The 16,755-nt window shown below is 45.0% G+C and overlaps 5 protein-coding genes across 7 annotated transcripts; 3 read left to right on the plus strand and 2 right to left on the minus strand.

Annotated features, from left to right (window-relative positions):
• Positions 1-59: 59 nt before the first annotated feature.
• On the minus strand, positions 60-12,169 carry LOC131212071 (protein phosphatase 1 regulatory subunit 14B). 3 transcript variants are annotated; one of them, XM_058205798.1, is made up of 5 exons: positions 12,144-12,169; positions 2,777-3,055; positions 2,614-2,688; positions 2,486-2,527; positions 60-2,393 (listed from the first exon to the last, which is right to left on the minus strand). In XM_058205798.1, the coding sequence occupies exons 2-5, from the start codon at positions 2,987-2,989 to the stop codon at positions 2,352-2,354; spliced, it is 372 nt and encodes a 123-aa protein (XP_058061781.1). In that variant the 5' UTR covers positions 2,990-3,055; positions 12,144-12,169; the 3' UTR covers positions 60-2,351. The 3 variants fall into 3 exon arrangements, with proteins under 3 accessions (XP_058061781.1, XP_058061779.1, XP_058061780.1); XM_058205796.1 differs by lacking the exon at positions 12,144-12,169 and adding an exon at positions 4,963-5,114; XM_058205797.1 differs by lacking the exon at positions 12,144-12,169 and adding an exon at positions 3,371-3,447.
• LOC131212067 (uncharacterized) lies at positions 7,633-11,054 on the plus strand. The gene is made up of 4 exons (XM_058205793.1): positions 7,633-8,339; positions 8,406-8,563; positions 8,944-9,733; positions 9,796-11,054. Exons 1-4 carry the CDS (start codon positions 8,180-8,182, stop codon positions 10,947-10,949), a joined length of 2,262 nt encoding a protein of 753 aa, XP_058061776.1. The 5' UTR covers positions 7,633-8,179; the 3' UTR covers positions 10,950-11,054.
• Positions 11,380-13,553, plus strand: LOC131212069 (plasmolipin-like). Its single transcript, XM_058205795.1, has 3 exons — positions 11,380-11,699; positions 12,348-12,818; positions 12,903-13,553. Exons 2-3 carry the CDS (start codon positions 12,432-12,434, stop codon positions 13,044-13,046), a joined length of 531 nt encoding a protein of 176 aa, XP_058061778.1. The 5' UTR covers positions 11,380-11,699; positions 12,348-12,431; the 3' UTR covers positions 13,047-13,553.
• Positions 13,554-13,764: 211 nt separating this feature from the next.
• On the plus strand, positions 13,765-15,784 carry LOC131209544 (T-cell activation inhibitor, mitochondrial). Its single transcript, XM_058202634.1, has 4 exons — positions 13,765-13,855; positions 13,946-14,539; positions 14,618-14,930; positions 14,996-15,784. Exons 1-4 carry the CDS (start codon positions 13,833-13,835, stop codon positions 15,605-15,607), a joined length of 1,542 nt encoding a protein of 513 aa, XP_058058617.1. The 5' UTR covers positions 13,765-13,832; the 3' UTR covers positions 15,608-15,784.
• Positions 15,785-15,822: 38 nt separating this feature from the next.
• Positions 15,823-16,417, minus strand: LOC131210571 (ER membrane protein complex subunit 5). The gene is made up of 3 exons (XM_058203840.1): positions 16,288-16,417; positions 16,172-16,224; positions 15,823-16,098 (listed from the first exon to the last, which is right to left on the minus strand). The coding sequence occupies exons 1-3, from the start codon at positions 16,361-16,363 to the stop codon at positions 15,859-15,861; spliced, it is 369 nt and encodes a 122-aa protein (XP_058059823.1). The 5' UTR covers positions 16,364-16,417; the 3' UTR covers positions 15,823-15,858.
• Positions 16,418-16,755: the final 338 nt, after the last annotated feature.

Consider the following 16,755-nt stretch of genomic DNA (forward strand, 5'->3'; position numbering starts at 1 on the left):
AAAAGAGCACGTATCTGGTTTCGGATATCTTGAAAAGGTGGTACACAAAGGTGGTCAAATTATATTATATTTTTGATCGCACATCGCTGTCGCATTCATTACGTCCTACTAGCTTGTGTATAAAGATATTCTGTATGTAGCCGGAAACTTTCCTCTTCGCCTCAGTAGATCCTTCACAGTGATCTTCGTTTCTAGAACCGTGATATTTGTCGCCATCTGCGTTGCTAACCGTTCGGCATTCGCCAACACTGCGGCACGTTGGTAAAAGGTTTGAGTAATAGTCAATTTATTATCGCACGCTTAATTTCATCGATAGCATATGCCTATGGCTCAATCAGCAATTCACACAAAAAATCGCACTGTTCTCTGCGGCAGCATACAATTCATCATCTTTTTGTGCTCTCTAAATTGCAAGACATGAGTTTGGCGCGTTTACACAACCAATTGCCATTTGATTGCATGTGCAGGGCAATGATATTTTTGTTAGTGGCTTTTTTAACTTTACATAGAATTTAGTCACTTTTTATGCTCGAACAGCATAACACTCTGAGCAGCTCCAAACTTATTATTTGAAGTTTTCATTTCGTCCGTTCTCGTCTCCATAATTTGTTATAAGTTCACGCTTCCCGCTTTAACTAACTTATTGCTCGATAAAAGATATTATTCTTTGATATAGCTTGCATAGCAACTAGAAACTGGGAGTAAAGTGTAGGTGAAAAGTATATAACAGTACCATGTACGGTTTCCAAAAAGAAAGGAGCAAGAAGCATCCTGGAATGAAATAAAAGTCCGTTTTTCAATTTTCAACGATGCTGCAGCCACAATGATCGTACAAATATTTGCAAGCGAGAAACAGTGCTTAGTTCTAAACATGAAAATGACCAAATAGATTGTTTACGTCCAAAGATAACTGATGTGTTGGGGAACACGTGTCCTTTATGATATCAAAAAAAGGATCGATTGTGTTGCCCAATCACAATTTTGGCCAATTGATTTCTTATATTCTGTTAAAACGAAAACCACCCTAGCTGGTTCAGAATGCTTAAGCAACGCCGTACACTTTGCGGTTACAAGTTACTTATCAAAGTAAAACTCTTTACTACGCTGTATTTTATTTTGTGGCATATGCCATACTACTGCATTTTCGTTTAGTAAATGTGAAATTCCACCTTCAGCCCACTGTGATTCCTTTTTTCATTACACCCTTTATCAAATTGTACAGAACATTTGTTTGCTATTCTACATTCCGTCTCTGCGTATGTAATGTTGAATGATTTATGATCATAGACCATAAATCCTGAAAACTATCCGTCAAACGAATTCAAAAATGGAACCTTTCCAGCGATTTGTTTAAGTCGACCAAGTAATACTTCATGCTTTCGGCATTTTATTGAGCAATTTCCATATACGATAATGGAGACCCTCCATTTGGTTTAGAACGCGTACTAGCACACAATCAGTAGAAATAAAGTGTTAAGTCGTTTTTTCACCATTTAGTCTGAATCTTCATAAACATTTTGTGTTGCTGGCAGTGTACAATCAGAAGTTTTGTGGCCAGTGGATACTGTAAAAGTTAAAAACCCATATGGAAAAGGTCAACGACAAATAAAACCATTGCTTTGTGAAAACAAACTTACTTCGAAAAGTGATATTAGGACGATAATATTAACTTATTTCTTAATTTGTATCGTTTTTCATAACCTACAAACAGGGTTTTATCACTACATCGTCTCCAAATAAAGTTCCCGTTTTCATCTCTCATATTATCGCTTACATACGCACGCTATTCACTTCCATGTACAAACTTTGTTACGATCCATCACGCAGAACCCAGCATTGTACTAGATGCCAGTGCCTGGTGCAAGATCAGCTTTTTGTCCGTGAGTCGATTAAGGTATTCTTTGGAGAAAATGTTAATCTTCCCTCTGCCTTCGCCACTGTTTCTTGTCCGTTTAGCTTCGCTCAGTCTGTCTCTCTACACTGAGGTACTCTACTGTGAGATATACTTAAAGGTTTTAATGCCTAATCGGACTACACCCTACCACCTTAGAGATTCGCAGAAACTATAGTTTTGTGGATTTTCTTTTCATTTAAAAAATAATTTTAAATGCTTGGAAGGAGTATTCGATTTTACAACGTAAGCAAGGATAAAGAGTTTGTTGATCTTTGTAGATTTCGAGGTTAAAATACGATTTTAGTCAAAGTAACGATAACCCAACGATGCGCACTATTGCTTGCTGCATTTGCCTTCCCTCTGGGTGCCTCTGGGTGGTACTGGTTGTATCGTGTCGAATAATGGTAATACTTAAACTAAATCAACATCACTTTTAAACAGAAATGACCAGTCCAGCTCAAAGTGTTTTGGCTCGGTCCAACAGATCACTAATAAATTTCTGAAAATAGAATGACAGAAAGATTTTTTCAAGCTGTTTCATCCGGTATTGACAAGCGAACATGCCAAGAATATGAAAAGCAACCAACATACCGATATATCTTGAGGTGGTCGTTTGCATGTAGACAGTAGGCTCTGCAAGTTCGGTGGAAATAGAAAACATTAAATTTGGGTCATTATGTTCCTTATCTCTTATGCAATTGAAACAAAACAATTCTTACATAAAGATGTGATCGTCTTATGTCATCCGTGTCCATATCCAGAATTTCATCGATATCCACGTCAATGGCTTCCGTCTAATCCCGCAAATATTTCGAAAAGTACATGGAAAAAGAGATGGTATTAATTGAGCACCCGTGTACACTTTGGGCGTCCGTGACTTACTGGTGGATCGAACAATTTCTGCAGTTCATCGTATAGCCACATTTCTACGGCCAACCGTTTCCGTATAAGACTCATCTGGTGCGATCCATACTTGGCGGTCAAGAATTTTTCGCGACGCTCCTTAACCTCTCCTTTTTCAGTAAAATTCACCCGCAGTCCCGTGCGGCCCGGTGATCGTTCGCATTCATTCATCGTTTCAACTCCACACTGCATGATCCTCTCCGAAAAAAGCGTAGGAAGTTGTATTCTGTTATGTTTCCAATTGCTCGTGCTATGATACTACAACAGAAAGTGAGAGAAACACATATAGTTAATGATCGATTTTTACTAAACGGGGATTGATATTCATTCAATTTGAAGTATCATTATTGGCACATGTAGTGACTGTCTCGAAACGAAACTACTCTTTCCTCCAGTTCGATAGATTTCAAGTGCCAGTTCCTTTCCTGTGTGTTAAAATGCGCTGAAGATATTAAAATATCTTTTTAATTTTTCTTCAGAAAAAAAACCAACGACATGAGCAACCAGTACGCCAAGAGGCGAAAGAAAAGCTAGATCAGTGAATGAAATCAACAATGAAAATAACTTGTTTACCCAGCCGGCTGCAATCTATTTATACCGAACACTAGATGATTCTCCTAGTTTTGGGGGGTTGTATAGATAATAACAACGCATTGCTGAAAGTGATGACATGCTTCTGAAGATTTGTTGGTTTATCGCTAATGATGGTGATTCTCACATTCTGCTCCAATTCATCATTGTTAATGAATAATTCTGCGAGAATTACAATTGTTTCGTTGCCACTTGACCGTGTACATAGTTAGCTGGCACATAAACAATTGTAAAATAATTGAACTTTAAAAAACCGATACATAAAACGAGCTTTTTAAGCTGCACAATGGAGATCAACCGACGCGAGCATCCCAGCACAAAGATCGCTATATTTAACGCGCATTCCGTGATCACGGCGTCACTCATACAGTGTCAAGCTGAACTCGCAACGCGTCGAACGGAAAACTTCACAATACCACTAACCAGCCAACAGAGCAAAAATCCACGGCTTAAAATACTGAGCAGTAGGCTTTTGTAACTTTCTCTTCCTTTTTCGATCGACCGGGCTACACGAATAAAACAGCTCAAATAATGTAAGCCGTTGTGTAAGTTCTTTGATTAACTCGTCCCACCAGAAACACCAGACGGTTTTCCCACCTTTCTCTACTTTCACCGTTCACAGTTCTTCTGATGCAGCATCCACCACACAACAAATTAACCTGAAATGGCATTGAAGGATTCGTTCTATACTTGGCTAAGCTGTATGTGTTTTTAATTTTTATTTCTTTGTGCACATGTTTATCTTGAAGCACTGGAATACGGATTCTCTTTCGACAAATGTTGGTATTTTAAATTGGAATACATATTATTATCATTGAATCTGTTCCAGCCTCACTATTAAAGTGAACCCTAATTTGGCCACGAAACAGTTCCAGTGCACAGAAAAACATGTTGACCGCACAAATGGGCGTGGTTCGTCGTGTGCCATTTACTTATTTCTTTCTTATAAAATAAAGTGCAGCATTTTGCATTGCACAGAGCATGAACCGATTTAAAACACACTACACCCGGGGGGAGGCTTGCGAGAACCATAGCTTTCAATCGGTTCTGAACCGATTCACAGCAACCAGCCACCCGTTTTACGTGTGCCTTGCGACTTTGTGCCATCCGTTTTCGTCTTCCTCTCTTCTGCATTGAGGCGCATAACTTTAGAAAGGTTCCCATGGCATCTTGCCTTCGTTTCCCTTCAGCATTGTTTGTCCTGGGTAATAATACGTTGTTTCTTGGCCGAGTTTACGGCAAGGCACGGCTGAACAATGACTCGCACAAAGGGAATGTAAGTTTTCGCAAACACAAATGAGTCGAAAAGACGATAATTCCATGTACCATCCTCCAGCAAGCGAGCCGAGGGCAAAGAAAGGAATTCTCAGTTTTATGATTATGGTCGTTCACGAACTGGTTGCGAAGGCAGATTCTCTCACAAATAATAGAAAACTCACACCAAACAAAACACTAATCACATACACGAGCAGCCACCGTACGAGGCGGACAACGCGTAAGGTACTTTCTTTCTCTCTGTAGGGTGTTGTGCGTGGGGAGACGCTTAAATTCACATTTTGGCCACTAAGCAGTACCTTAAAGACGCTCAGTCGCTGTTTGATGGGGCGATACACTGCAAATGGTGCGGAGAGTGAAAGAGACGGCACCGCACCACAAACTGCAGAATGGGGTCGGAACGAGGCAAATCTGAGCCCAAACGTAACGTGCGCACTGCCGAACCCTTTCTCGCGAGCGCCACAAAGTAACTGAACAAACCGGCACCGCGAAGCGTATGGGGAGCCGGAGCACGGACCGACGGAGAGACTCCACCAACCACGAGAGCATAAAAGAAAGCGAGAGAAGCAGACAAAAGGGGGATACGCATTCATGGTGCTTCGGAGGAGCGCCTTCAAGGAAAAGCACATAAATGTGAGACATTTAAAGAGTACTTTAATACTTATGAGAACCTAACCCCCAGCAAATGAGGGGTGCTTTAGCACACAAGACTTATCATGTGATACTAAAAGCGAAAGAAATAAAGAGAGACCGGAGAGAGAGTGTGCGAACAACGGAGAGAGAAAGTTGGAAGAGGGTGGATTGGAGCATCGGAATAAGCGGAAAAAAGTTCCACGAAGAAATAGCGCAGAGGTGAGAGAGAGAAATGGAAAACAAAACGAGACAGGTTAGGAAAAACAAGTAAAAGTTTGCCAATCAAGCTATGCAAAAGTCCACGCAAACATAACTAGAATGCTAAACGATACGTGGCCAAAATGGCCACGAAAAGGACCCCACATTCTAGCAACAATTACGCGTCTAGCAATTATGATAAGACACCAACACACGTGTGTGCCGATGCGGTGCACACAGGCTATGCATGTGTCTGTGGCTATGCAACGGAGATCCGTGCGCCCTCACCATGGTGACGACACTTCGCCGTTCCGATTCAATGCTTCCTTCTACACGCTGCTGGTTGATCTTCTCTTGGCGTATTGCCGGTGGTTTGGACACCAATACCACCCGAGAAACGCTGATAAAGCAAGATTTTGCCTTGTTCTTATCGTTCCGAACGATATGTGCCTTTTATGCGAAGAGGTAAAACTTCAAATAAATACGGCAAAGTGAAGTGCGGCACTTGCTGTCTTGCGTCTGGGCGAAAAAAAACACTACGTTTGTTTCACCGCAGAAATGCTGTTTGAAGAAAAAAAGTTATCTACACTGACGTGCATCAGTCTGGAAAAGATCAAAATGAAAGGATATTGTGTCAGCGGTAGCAAAATAGGCATGACCGTCTTCCATGCTTCCATGATCGCGAGGAGTCCGCATGGGTTACGCGCGAAGCATACGCGTGCTAAGCACTTCTATTACGCAATGCTGCAATGTCGACAAAGCGCTGCTAAGAAAACAGTACACAGTTACACAGGTGAACTTAATGCAAAGTTCTAGTTTGATTCGGCCCAGTTCCATTGGACGAATCGAATTGAGTCGATTCAGCGGGGGAAACATTAGAACAAGGCATGACAATCAAATGTTGCAATTTGGTAAAAATTATTACATCCGTTGTTGGAGGTGTCGCATGTCTTGTTCAGCCACAACAACGGCTGAGCGAGCGAGGGTTGTGAGGCGGCTCAACCGAATCCACAGAAATGACGAAAGGCCGAAAGCGGCTAAATCTGAAAGCGTGCGTGCAAGAAGCACGGCCGCACGACGCAATGATGATGCAATCCCCGTCGATCAACAACAGCCTAGCGCAGCAAGAAGCAGAAATAAAAGATATACGGCCACTTAAAGAGTGCCCGAACCCCTGCACAGTATTGCACATTGTTACAGACACAGCGGGAGCTTCAAAAATCCTTGAACGCAGTGAAGATGGAATGGAGACGCGAAACGCTCGGTTGTGTTGCACATCCGATGGCGCCAATAGACAACTGTTCGAAAGCGCCCATTAGTAAGATTTCAATCGCCCCAACACCACTTTCAATACCTGGCGACCTTCTTTTGTTTGCATCGCGCAATCAGAACGCGAGGACATAGCGCCAATCGCGCAAAGGGGTGAAGAGGAAAGATTTGTTTTTAAGAAACTGTTCCAAAGGTACATGTGCGAGAAGAAGTGGTGCCTTATCATTCCTGTTTGAGTCACTGTGGCATTGCTGACACAGTGTCTAACCGATTAATGAGGAATAATCCTGGATTAGTTGCTTCTGCTTATTCCCTTTCCGTGTCGCATGTCTTGCAAAAGTGTTCACTTCAATGTATTTTCATTCTTTATTCTTTCATTCATTCTTTCATTCTTTACTCAATTGCTGTAAATATCACAAAGCAGTAGGATTATTATGCCATTACATTTTCGTCGGACCCTAGCGTAAGCCATGTGCGCTATCGGTTATCGGTCGTATCGAATATGAGTAAACTCAGTTCTTGTCTGATTAGGACTCTAATAATGCCACCACCAATGACGAGGTTTAAAATTGGTCTAGCGAACTCATTCAAGGGCCCCGCCTTTGCCAGCTGTTTTTTGCCAATGTGACCACCATTCAAAGAAGTTAAGAAGCTTCTGGGGCAAACTCATTGCAAGAAGAATGAAAGAATATTCTCGTTCTGTTTCTATTTCGTCTTCAGCCGGTCGTTTTTTCAACATTGTATTGGTTACTGAACTATTGTATCTACACGGAGTTCTGCCCGATATGCTGAGGGACACGCATGCGCCTTCCAAAAGATACAAGCAAATGACCAAATGCAAACTTTTCCCTATCCCAATAAGAGACAGTCCGAAACAGTGGATCGCATTGCTTTGGTAAAGTCCGCACTTGAAAGCGATTTGTGAAGTTTTTGCAAAAGTTTGTTTGGGAAAGGTAAATGGTTTTAATGGTTTTAAGATTTGAACAGACTTTACTCATCAATCGTGGGCCGCAAAGCTAGAGGCAAAGAGAAGAGCCACTCAATAAGCGTGTGTTATTGATTTTTGTTCCCATAACGGTGTCCATCGCGTTCAGGTGCAGAAGCTAGGACACTGCAAGTATTATTCGCAACTTACGCATTTAGAACCAATCGATAATAACCTTCGAGAGTGAAACGAAAACGCAGTGTGTCGCCGAGGTTGACATTGCCCTAAGGAATTATACCTTAGCATACTTATCGCCGAGAGCTGCATAGCGAGGACTAAATTTCCATATGTCTGTTGGAACAGAAACTGCTTCCACTCCACAAATAAACGGCTTGCCAGTATATTGAGTGTAAAGGAACAGTGAAGTGAATTGTCAAGAAACATTCGTTCCGGGTTTGCCCTATTGTAGATACGCATTAAAAAAACTGTCAATGAAGAAAATGTGGAAAATGGCGAGAATGGCCAGTACCGCTACTTGGCTGGTCTTAATCCTGCTTTTGGCTGCCGCCACACTTCCGTGCCATAGCTCGGTGGCCTTGCCGGAAGGAACGTTCCCGATCGCCAAGCGAATGAACATTGAAACATGTTTGGGTAAGTAGTTTAGGCACAGTTTGTGTAAAGTTCGTAATATAACATGCTTTTTGGTTGCCCATACAGTGCGGTTTGACGAGCACCTGAATACCATTATCCGCACAGAGGAATCACGCTCCATGGGGGCTCGGTTTGTTGACGATGCCGATCTTAATTCTCGCGAGCAATGTTTGCGGCTGTGCTGCGAAACTGAAAATTGTGATGTGTTCGTGTTTGAAGAAAAGGTGAGAAAATGTGGTACTAAATTTCGTCGGCGATGCGTAAAATATCCAGCCTCTAATGCTTTCAAGTGAATGAAGTCTTAAGCAGTTTCTCGGGTCACCCTAGAGTTTCGGGCACAAGTTCTTGGCAGAATGAATCTTGGGACCCGATCAACGCGATGTAGTATCCGACATCCTGCATTTAATCAAGTCAGAGCAGTTTATGCGTTCAGCTATTATGTGTAAATATGTTGAAGCGCAGAAACCGAAAAAAACAAGCGTTAACACCTTTCTTAGCAATGGAGTGTTCCCGTTAAAGGGGAGCAGAGAAAGCCCCACAACCGTTGGCTTCATTGTTGTTGCTTATTGTGGCTTTTTTATAATTTTCCCACGATTTTCCTCAGAGCCCCGGAACGTGTTTCCTCTTCCAATGTGGCCCCCCGGAGAACTTCCGCTGTAAGTTTACACGACACTCCAACTATACCAGCGCTGTCCTATCAATCCCCACGCCCCCAATCGAGCAACGTCCTCCCCCGCTGGCCGCTCAAATACAATCGTTAGCGCAACCCGATCCCAGCAAGCTTCTATCTCAGCACGAAATGGAACTGGTCAGTTTGAAGCAGGGCGCAATAGGAACTAACAGTAAACGCAGGCTGAATTCCGGTCTAACCACCACCACACCGACACCGTTACCTCCGCTGGGAGTGCGCCTTGGAGACATCGTTCCGACTGCCACCCCGACAGCACCGCAACAGAGAAAGACGCAGTGTGGTCACTTTGAATTCTCCTGCCACTCGGGAGAATGTATAGCGGTGTACAACGTTTGCGATGGCATTCCGCAGTGCGAAGACGGGAGCGACGAGGGAGCGGACTGTCCGCAGAAAAATTCGGCGTCCATCGTTTCATCCGTATCCTCTGCATCTTCCGGCGGTGGCTACCTCAGTCAGCCCGGTATGCAGATAGGCGGCGCAAACCCCATTCGAGCTGTCGGGGGCTCGAAACCGCTGCTTTCGATTGATTCAGACCGATCGCGAATGTACCAGCAGATGGATTTTCCACCGCCGCCACCGAACCGATTCGTGATCGAGTCCGATCAGCAACAACCGAAGGCGTCGGGGCACCGCAACCGCGAAGATCCTATGACTGCCCCCAAACCGTGGCCCCGTCCAGGCTTTAACGAGTTCCTGTATGCAGGTACGTACGAAATGCGTGTGTCCACTGCAGACAGGCGGGACTCTAGTGTTTTTCTTCGTTAGATACTCCCAATAGTCACATCTTCAGCCACAAGGGAGGGCTTCATCTGTCCGCGATGCCATCCGCCCAACAGTACCAAGAGTCGGCCCCAGAATCGAGCTATCTTCCTGCGTCGCCGATCGACCTGGGTGGTGCCGGTTCGGTCAATGGAAACCAATTGTATCTCTCGGTGCGAGGTGACTCATATCCAGATCTGGCACAGAAACAAGCTTTGCAACAGCAATCAGTTTCGTCGCAGGCTCAGTGGATGGGCGGCAACGGCTTACGGCCAGATTGGGCCCAACAACCGCAACCAGTGTCGCCACAACTGCCGCAAGAGCAGTACATCCAACCTCCGCTACAGCAGCGTCCTGCTCCCGTCCCGGTACAGCGCCAAGAGGCCTCCACTCTAAATCAACCACCAACACAACACCAATCGCCACCGAAATGGCCGATAGCATCGCAGCAGGGTGCAACCCCGCCAGTTCCGACATTTCCTAGCGTCGTTTCCGGTGTCAATTCAGCAACAGATCGGCATCTGGCGTCGAGTAATGTTGATGGACCGGAAAGGCCAAACCAACCGATGGGTGGCGACAGCTCAAAGCAGCAAAAATCATTCGCCGGGAAATCGACTGTCGGTGACGCTGGCGTGGAGTACGACGAAGAGGGATTCGAAGAAACGTATCCTGAAACAACGAACGGTGCTGCGTTGGAGGCAGACGAAACACCGACACAAACAGACCCACCGAAGAAGAAGGTCCACAAGCACCACAAACACGATCACCAGCCAACGGGACCTCAAAGTTCCGATGGCACGAACGAAGCATCGGGGCCACACGGATCGGGAGGAGGGAAGAAGAAGAAAAAACTGAAAACAATTAAAAAGGATAAAGTTTTGACCGTTGAATCGGAATCCGCGGGAGCGGCCTCTCCGATCGTACATGAACATTTCAAAGCATTACACCAAGATTTGGAAATAGAATTTGCCGACCACGACGGGTATGCAGATCGGCCAGGAGGGGCTATGCTCTCGCTCACCCTCGGTGTACTACTTACTGCTGCCATGGGCATTCTACTGAGCTGCCGGATGCGCGTGGCCCGTCGCAGAGTGCGTCGTCCCGGTAAATCTTCTTACGCGCACGATGCTGATTTCCTTGTCAACGGAATGTATCTATAATTTAGCTCATGAGTGAGGGTTTGCCCGTGATATTTTTTTTTCATTGAACAAATTAGTTCCACATCATATCTTAGTGACAACATTTCATCCGTGAAGCAGGGGAAAGAACTGGCCAGAACACACAAGAATGTGAACAATAAAACATGTACCAAAAACTACTACCCACATCGTGGTGTAATTGCTTTGGGCTTTGCCTTTAGACTTTAATATGTTATTTCTGTTCAATCGGCATGAAACGATCGATCGAATCAATGATATTCAAAACAAAATTCACTGGAACGAACCACGGATTGGTCGAGATTTTTGACAGCTACGCGCGCGTGAGTCGATGAACGATAGAAAGTGGGATACAAACAATCGATGAAAAGCTTACCAACACACTTGCGGTTGGTTGCGTTTCACGACTTCCACACCACGAACATGATACGGCCAGCGCGAAGATGTGATTACTATTACGCCTCCCAAAAGGTTCAAATTGGTCCGGTTCCAGTGGAAAAACCGTGCGTGTTTGGAAGATCCTTGGTGATCCACCCACTCACTCCCAGGGAAACAACAACCTGCTGTTTCTGCGCCGTTGCTGTTTTTTTCATTCGCGCTAAACCACGCTCTCGTGCGTGCGTGCATGCGTACGAGTGAAAGTGTCGAAATATCAAGAATTAAGGCGAACGTCTCATCGCCTTGGCGGTCGTGTTCCCACCGCCGTAAAACCGCGCCTCAGTGTCTGGCCCAGTGTCTCTAGTCGTTCCACAGGTGAGCCACGGTGTTTCTTTACATCAGAATGGGCCTTGTTTCGTGACATCACCGCAAAGCAGTTAAAGGAGTTGGGCTTGCGTTTTGAGTCATCATTTATTTCTGTTTGTGCAAAGATGCAGCGTCTGCTTTAATTTACGAATGTGATCGCAGCAAATGGCTGAAGGAGAAAACTGTAAACTCTGCCACACAGTGTTTGAATTGAAAATGTGACCGCAGTGGGTGGTAGCGTGGTCGTTCGCTTTATACGGCCTCTATTATTAAATTAAGGTCATTTTGGAGGAAGCTTGTCGCACACTTATGAATGTATTATCAACTGGTTGCTAAATAGCGGTAGCTACAGCAATCGGCCATCGGCACTCCTTCAAGGTTAAATTTCGGCGGGTCCTATCACATGCTCGTCAATAACGGAAAGAAAAGGAAAAAATACAGTTTTTACCTTACCAATGCCTTTTCTTCGTTCGTGCAAGGGCCAGTGTGATGGTTCGCCACACACCCCCTTTCTAGTTTCACTTTCCTTTCCATTGCTTATCGATTTTACCGAACAAGGGAAGGGTGGAGATGGAATTTACCGTAAATACTAATCGAAACCGCGCGGCAAACACTGTTTCTACCGTTGATTGTCTTCTACTTTTCGTTTCGCCCTAGCCTGGAAAACGGATAACGGGCCACATTTATCCCCAACAATATAGCCTTAAAGTATTCAAATAACCGGTCATCGAACGAACCACAATGTCCGAATTCACGCAAACCGCAACGGTCACGCAGCAGCAAACCGTAGTGCAGCCGTATGTACGCTATGATCCGGGGTACATTCGCACGATACCGGGCATCGTGAAAATCGTGTGCATCGTGCTGAATCTCATCGGTTTCATCTGCATCGAGTTCTCGTACTTCAGCTTTCGGCCGCAAGGCTCCTTCTTCAACACGGTGGCCATGCTCGGCTTTTGGTTCAGCGGAATCATGCTCGTGTTTTATCTGTTCCATGTTTGTGAAAAGTTTCACAAAATCCCGTGGCTAAAAATAGAGCTGTACTTTTGTGCGGCCTGGGCGGCTCTGTACATGCTGGCCTCCTCGATCGCTGCCGCCACCAGTATCGAGGCGTTTCAGGCCGCTGCGGTAAGTGGGGGGTATGGCTGGGGTCTGGCCTGGGTGCTATGAAGTTCAATTAAAAATTGTTCCCGTTTCTTCCTCGTGTTCTAGTTCTTCGGCTATTGTGCCATGATTGGGTATGGTTTTGATGCTTTCCTCAAGTTTAAAAGCGTCCGCGCCGGTGAGATTGCCCAAGGATCCCGAACCGTCCAGGTGCAGCAACAGCAGCAAACAGTCTCAACGCTTACTGCGTGAAAAGTTGGAAACGCCGGCCGAGGATGAACATATGATGTGACCAGTTTTCTCTCACAGTATCTGCGCCATAGCCGAACAAGATATTTGTTGAACTTAACGTTTGTGCGGTAACATGTTTCGTTTGATTTTTGCTATGTTCTAAGCACGTTCGCCCGACAACAACGAATCGAAAACCACCCCACTTGTGAAAGCACAGAAGCCTTAAACGTAATCTTATACTATTCAACACATGTCCACTGATCTGATAATCTGTTAGCGAATCTACAATCCCACACTTTGTGGAATATCGGAAAGTTTACGGAACTCACTAAAATACGAGAAAGAATAAGAATATATTCACGTAGGAAACGTTAGCTTTAGATGTGCACTTGTGCAAGGCGGATTTCTCTGTAACGCAATACTGCGTTGCACATTTTTTCAGAAATAAACGATATACACGCAACCCATGGAACTGTCACAGCCAGAAAAGGGGATTCTTTTAGAGTAACTTTATTTATTCAATAAACAAGGAATGGTTCAATCTAACTGCTTCGTTTCGGTTCAATCTAAATGGTAATTACAAACAGTGCACAAATTTGGATTGTCAAGCTCTCGAGGCTTGTTTACCACCTGCGAACTCAATCCTACAGTATATGTATCCTTGTTTCGCTGGCCTTGGTTGCTTTGCTGCGAGATCAGCTGTCACAAACTTGGCATGTTTTGATTTGGCCTTTGACCATGAATCTTCTGTAATTTTACTTACGTCGTAGCCAAGCGTAATTGCGCGGGTGCAATAAGAGGCGCAAAATGTACATTTTGCTCCAAAAATGGTACTCTCCGATGCGGTCGAGCGGCATTTGGACAAATGTTTCATTGCGCCCTTTTTCTCTGTGCTCTTTTCGCTAATAACATCCCTGCAGTACGAGTCTCTGTGTAGTGCGGCCTGGTGGTGCGTTGCTAATGCATCGATTGATTAGTTCCTCCGAAGTGGCCACGGCGCTGCGGCCGTTCTACTTTGCCGTTCACCCGGATCTTTTCGGGCGCTATCCTCAGCAGCAACAGGTTAACGAGGACTCACTTAAACAGCTAAGTGCCCACCTGGAATCACTGCTCAGCCAACGGCGCGTGCTTCCATCAACACCACGAACGCTGCCGTTTTACATCCGCACATCAAATGAACCGCAGGATCGAGGCACATTCCATTTGATCAAAGTGCCCCTTGAGCGCACCATCGACGCGAAAGTGGTGCTCCGTCGAATACTGGAATCATGCAATTTATCCACGGATTTCGTTGACAAAATGCAGACCACGAATGCGGCGGCCTCGACACAGACTAGGGCTACATTCGATGAATTCCAGCAACGGCAACAGCAATCTTTTTACTACAGAAAACGGTCCGAGTACAACTTCGGCAAGGAGCGTGGAACCGACGACGAGAACGAATCTCCGTTCGAGCAGGAATTCGATATGTTTCAGTTTAGGATAAAAAAAGTACGGGAAAACGAAACGCTCAAGTGAGTTCCCATTTACCGTGTCACAGTCTCTTCTGGGCGGCCTATCCGCAATGAACCGCGTATGCATCCTTCACACAGAAAGTGGCTTCGAACGAACGTTGTCACGGCGGCGGTTCGTACGAAAGCTGTTCAGGAGCTGCAGGAAGAAGTAGAGAAATTGAAGGAGGGCGTTACCAAAAAACTGCAGCTGCGCGAGATAATCTACGACTGTGGATGGAACGTGGAGCACTTTCGGGGTTGCTTGAAAAGTCTTGAAAAGCTAGCAGAGCTCCACCCAGGAGCCATGGATGGGTTGAAAGATCGCACTCTTGTGTTTGCGGCCTTCACTGGCGTCAGTCTTGAGGGCCATGTGATGCTATTTACGGGAGACGTACAATGGAATTGGCTAGAAGTATGTTTCGCCACGAAAACCTAGTGCAGAAAAAGTCTAACGTATGTCTGCTTTTCCGTTTTTAGTTAATCAAAACCATCGACAAACACGATAGCTACTTGAGTAAACTTCCAGCTTACGAGTACGCGCTGTCCCAGGTGTTGCGCAACATCCGTATCGGTCGGCGGAAGTTTATGCCGAAAGCGCAAGCTATGGCGTACGCATCCCACTTGCGCCGGATTACGACCACGTTGCTCGATTACTTGAGCAAATCAAAGTTCCCCAAGGTGTGGCCAGAAACGTTGTCTCAGTATGAGCTTGTGGTCGAGTCAGAAGCGGGGCCATTGATGGTAAGCCCGACTGGACAATTGATCGTTCCAGCCACCTGCCCGGGCTCGTTATTGGTGGATTTCCTATCCACCCATTTGGCAGAAGCACTGGAAAAACAAAGCTCGTACGACCGGCAAAAGCACATCGAGCGAGATCTGCACGCGCGCTGCTTGGCGCAGTTTCGATTGCTTTCGCTGGCTAAAGATGACTCTGTAACCCCGGATCGCATGATTGAATGTCTCGAAAAGCTATTGGCGAAGGGAACGGTCGCCGAGCTGGAGTTGGCCGAGTTAAATCTCAACATCACGACGTATTACTCCGTGCTGGCAGACGGTACGGTTTGTATACCCTGGGATTGGAAGCACTAGTTTTTTCACAAACCCCGTGTGGGGGGCTTCGTAATGTTGGTCAATTATTTGAGACCGTCTGTGCCATTGTTATCACTTTTGAGATTCGATTCATGCGTTGCTTTCAAGAAACCGGTGTGTGGCCTGTAGAAATGTTGTAACGTGTGAAGCAGGACAATAAAATGGGGTAACCAAACGGACAAATGAAAACACATGTTCGCCCGATTACACTCGAGGAATATTTTTAATCAACATTTGGTTCAGATGTTCAATTACTCTAGTAGTTGGTCCGATGAATACACCCGATCGGTGGATTCCGGATTAGGTGGTTCGTACAGCGGGGACAAGGCTTTACCTCGATGATTGAACGTATAGAAAGACGGTATATTGGAGAGGGTTTCCCACGACTTTGCCTGCAAATCGACAGCTGCACGGATCTCCTTAAAATCGCCGACCACCTGCAGAATGTTGTAGATTATGTACAGCAAGCTAACGATGGCTTGGGCGATTATCTATCAAGCATTGAAAATAGATAAATGCATGTTAAACTGGTAGGAAAGTAATATGCTGGTATACATCACCTACATCAATCGGAAGCTGGGAAAATTCTTGTTCAGTAATTCGAAGGTAGGAGCGATCTGTAAAGATTAAAAAGTATTTGTGAAAACCTGAACGAAGGGCTGTAACGTGCTTTTGCTAACGTTGGGCCGCAGAGTATGCTGCGTGTAGCAGCGATAAAAATCCGAGAACAATCTGGAGCTTATTGAAAAGAGCCATGATAAAAGTGAGCGACTGCGAAACAGAAGTTGAATGAAAATAGGTTCTTAATGTTTACTCGTGCAACAGAAATTTGACATCTGGTTTTGACAGCGCGTTGAAATTGTGATCTTGCAAGGTTTTATGAATGTCGACTCATGAGCATGAGAAATTCACAGTTGTTGAAAATTTTAACAATCGAAACCATTTCATTACGTAGCTAAAATTAGAAACGTAACCAATTTTGGATTTCAATCACTTAAATGCCAATGTATAGGAATCTTGGAAAACTACTTCCAAGCGACTGCAAACATCGAAAGTCGACAATGTCGATTGATAAAGCTGTGGAAAAGCGAGCGAGACAACCATATCTGGGAGGCCACACGAAGCGTAAAAACTAGCTTCAAATTAAT

Source organism: Anopheles bellator, chromosome 2, assembly GCF_943735745.2.
Source record: "Anopheles bellator chromosome 2, idAnoBellAS_SP24_06.2, whole genome shotgun sequence".
NCBI classification, from domain to species: domain Eukaryota; kingdom Metazoa; phylum Arthropoda; class Insecta; order Diptera; family Culicidae; genus Anopheles; species Anopheles bellator.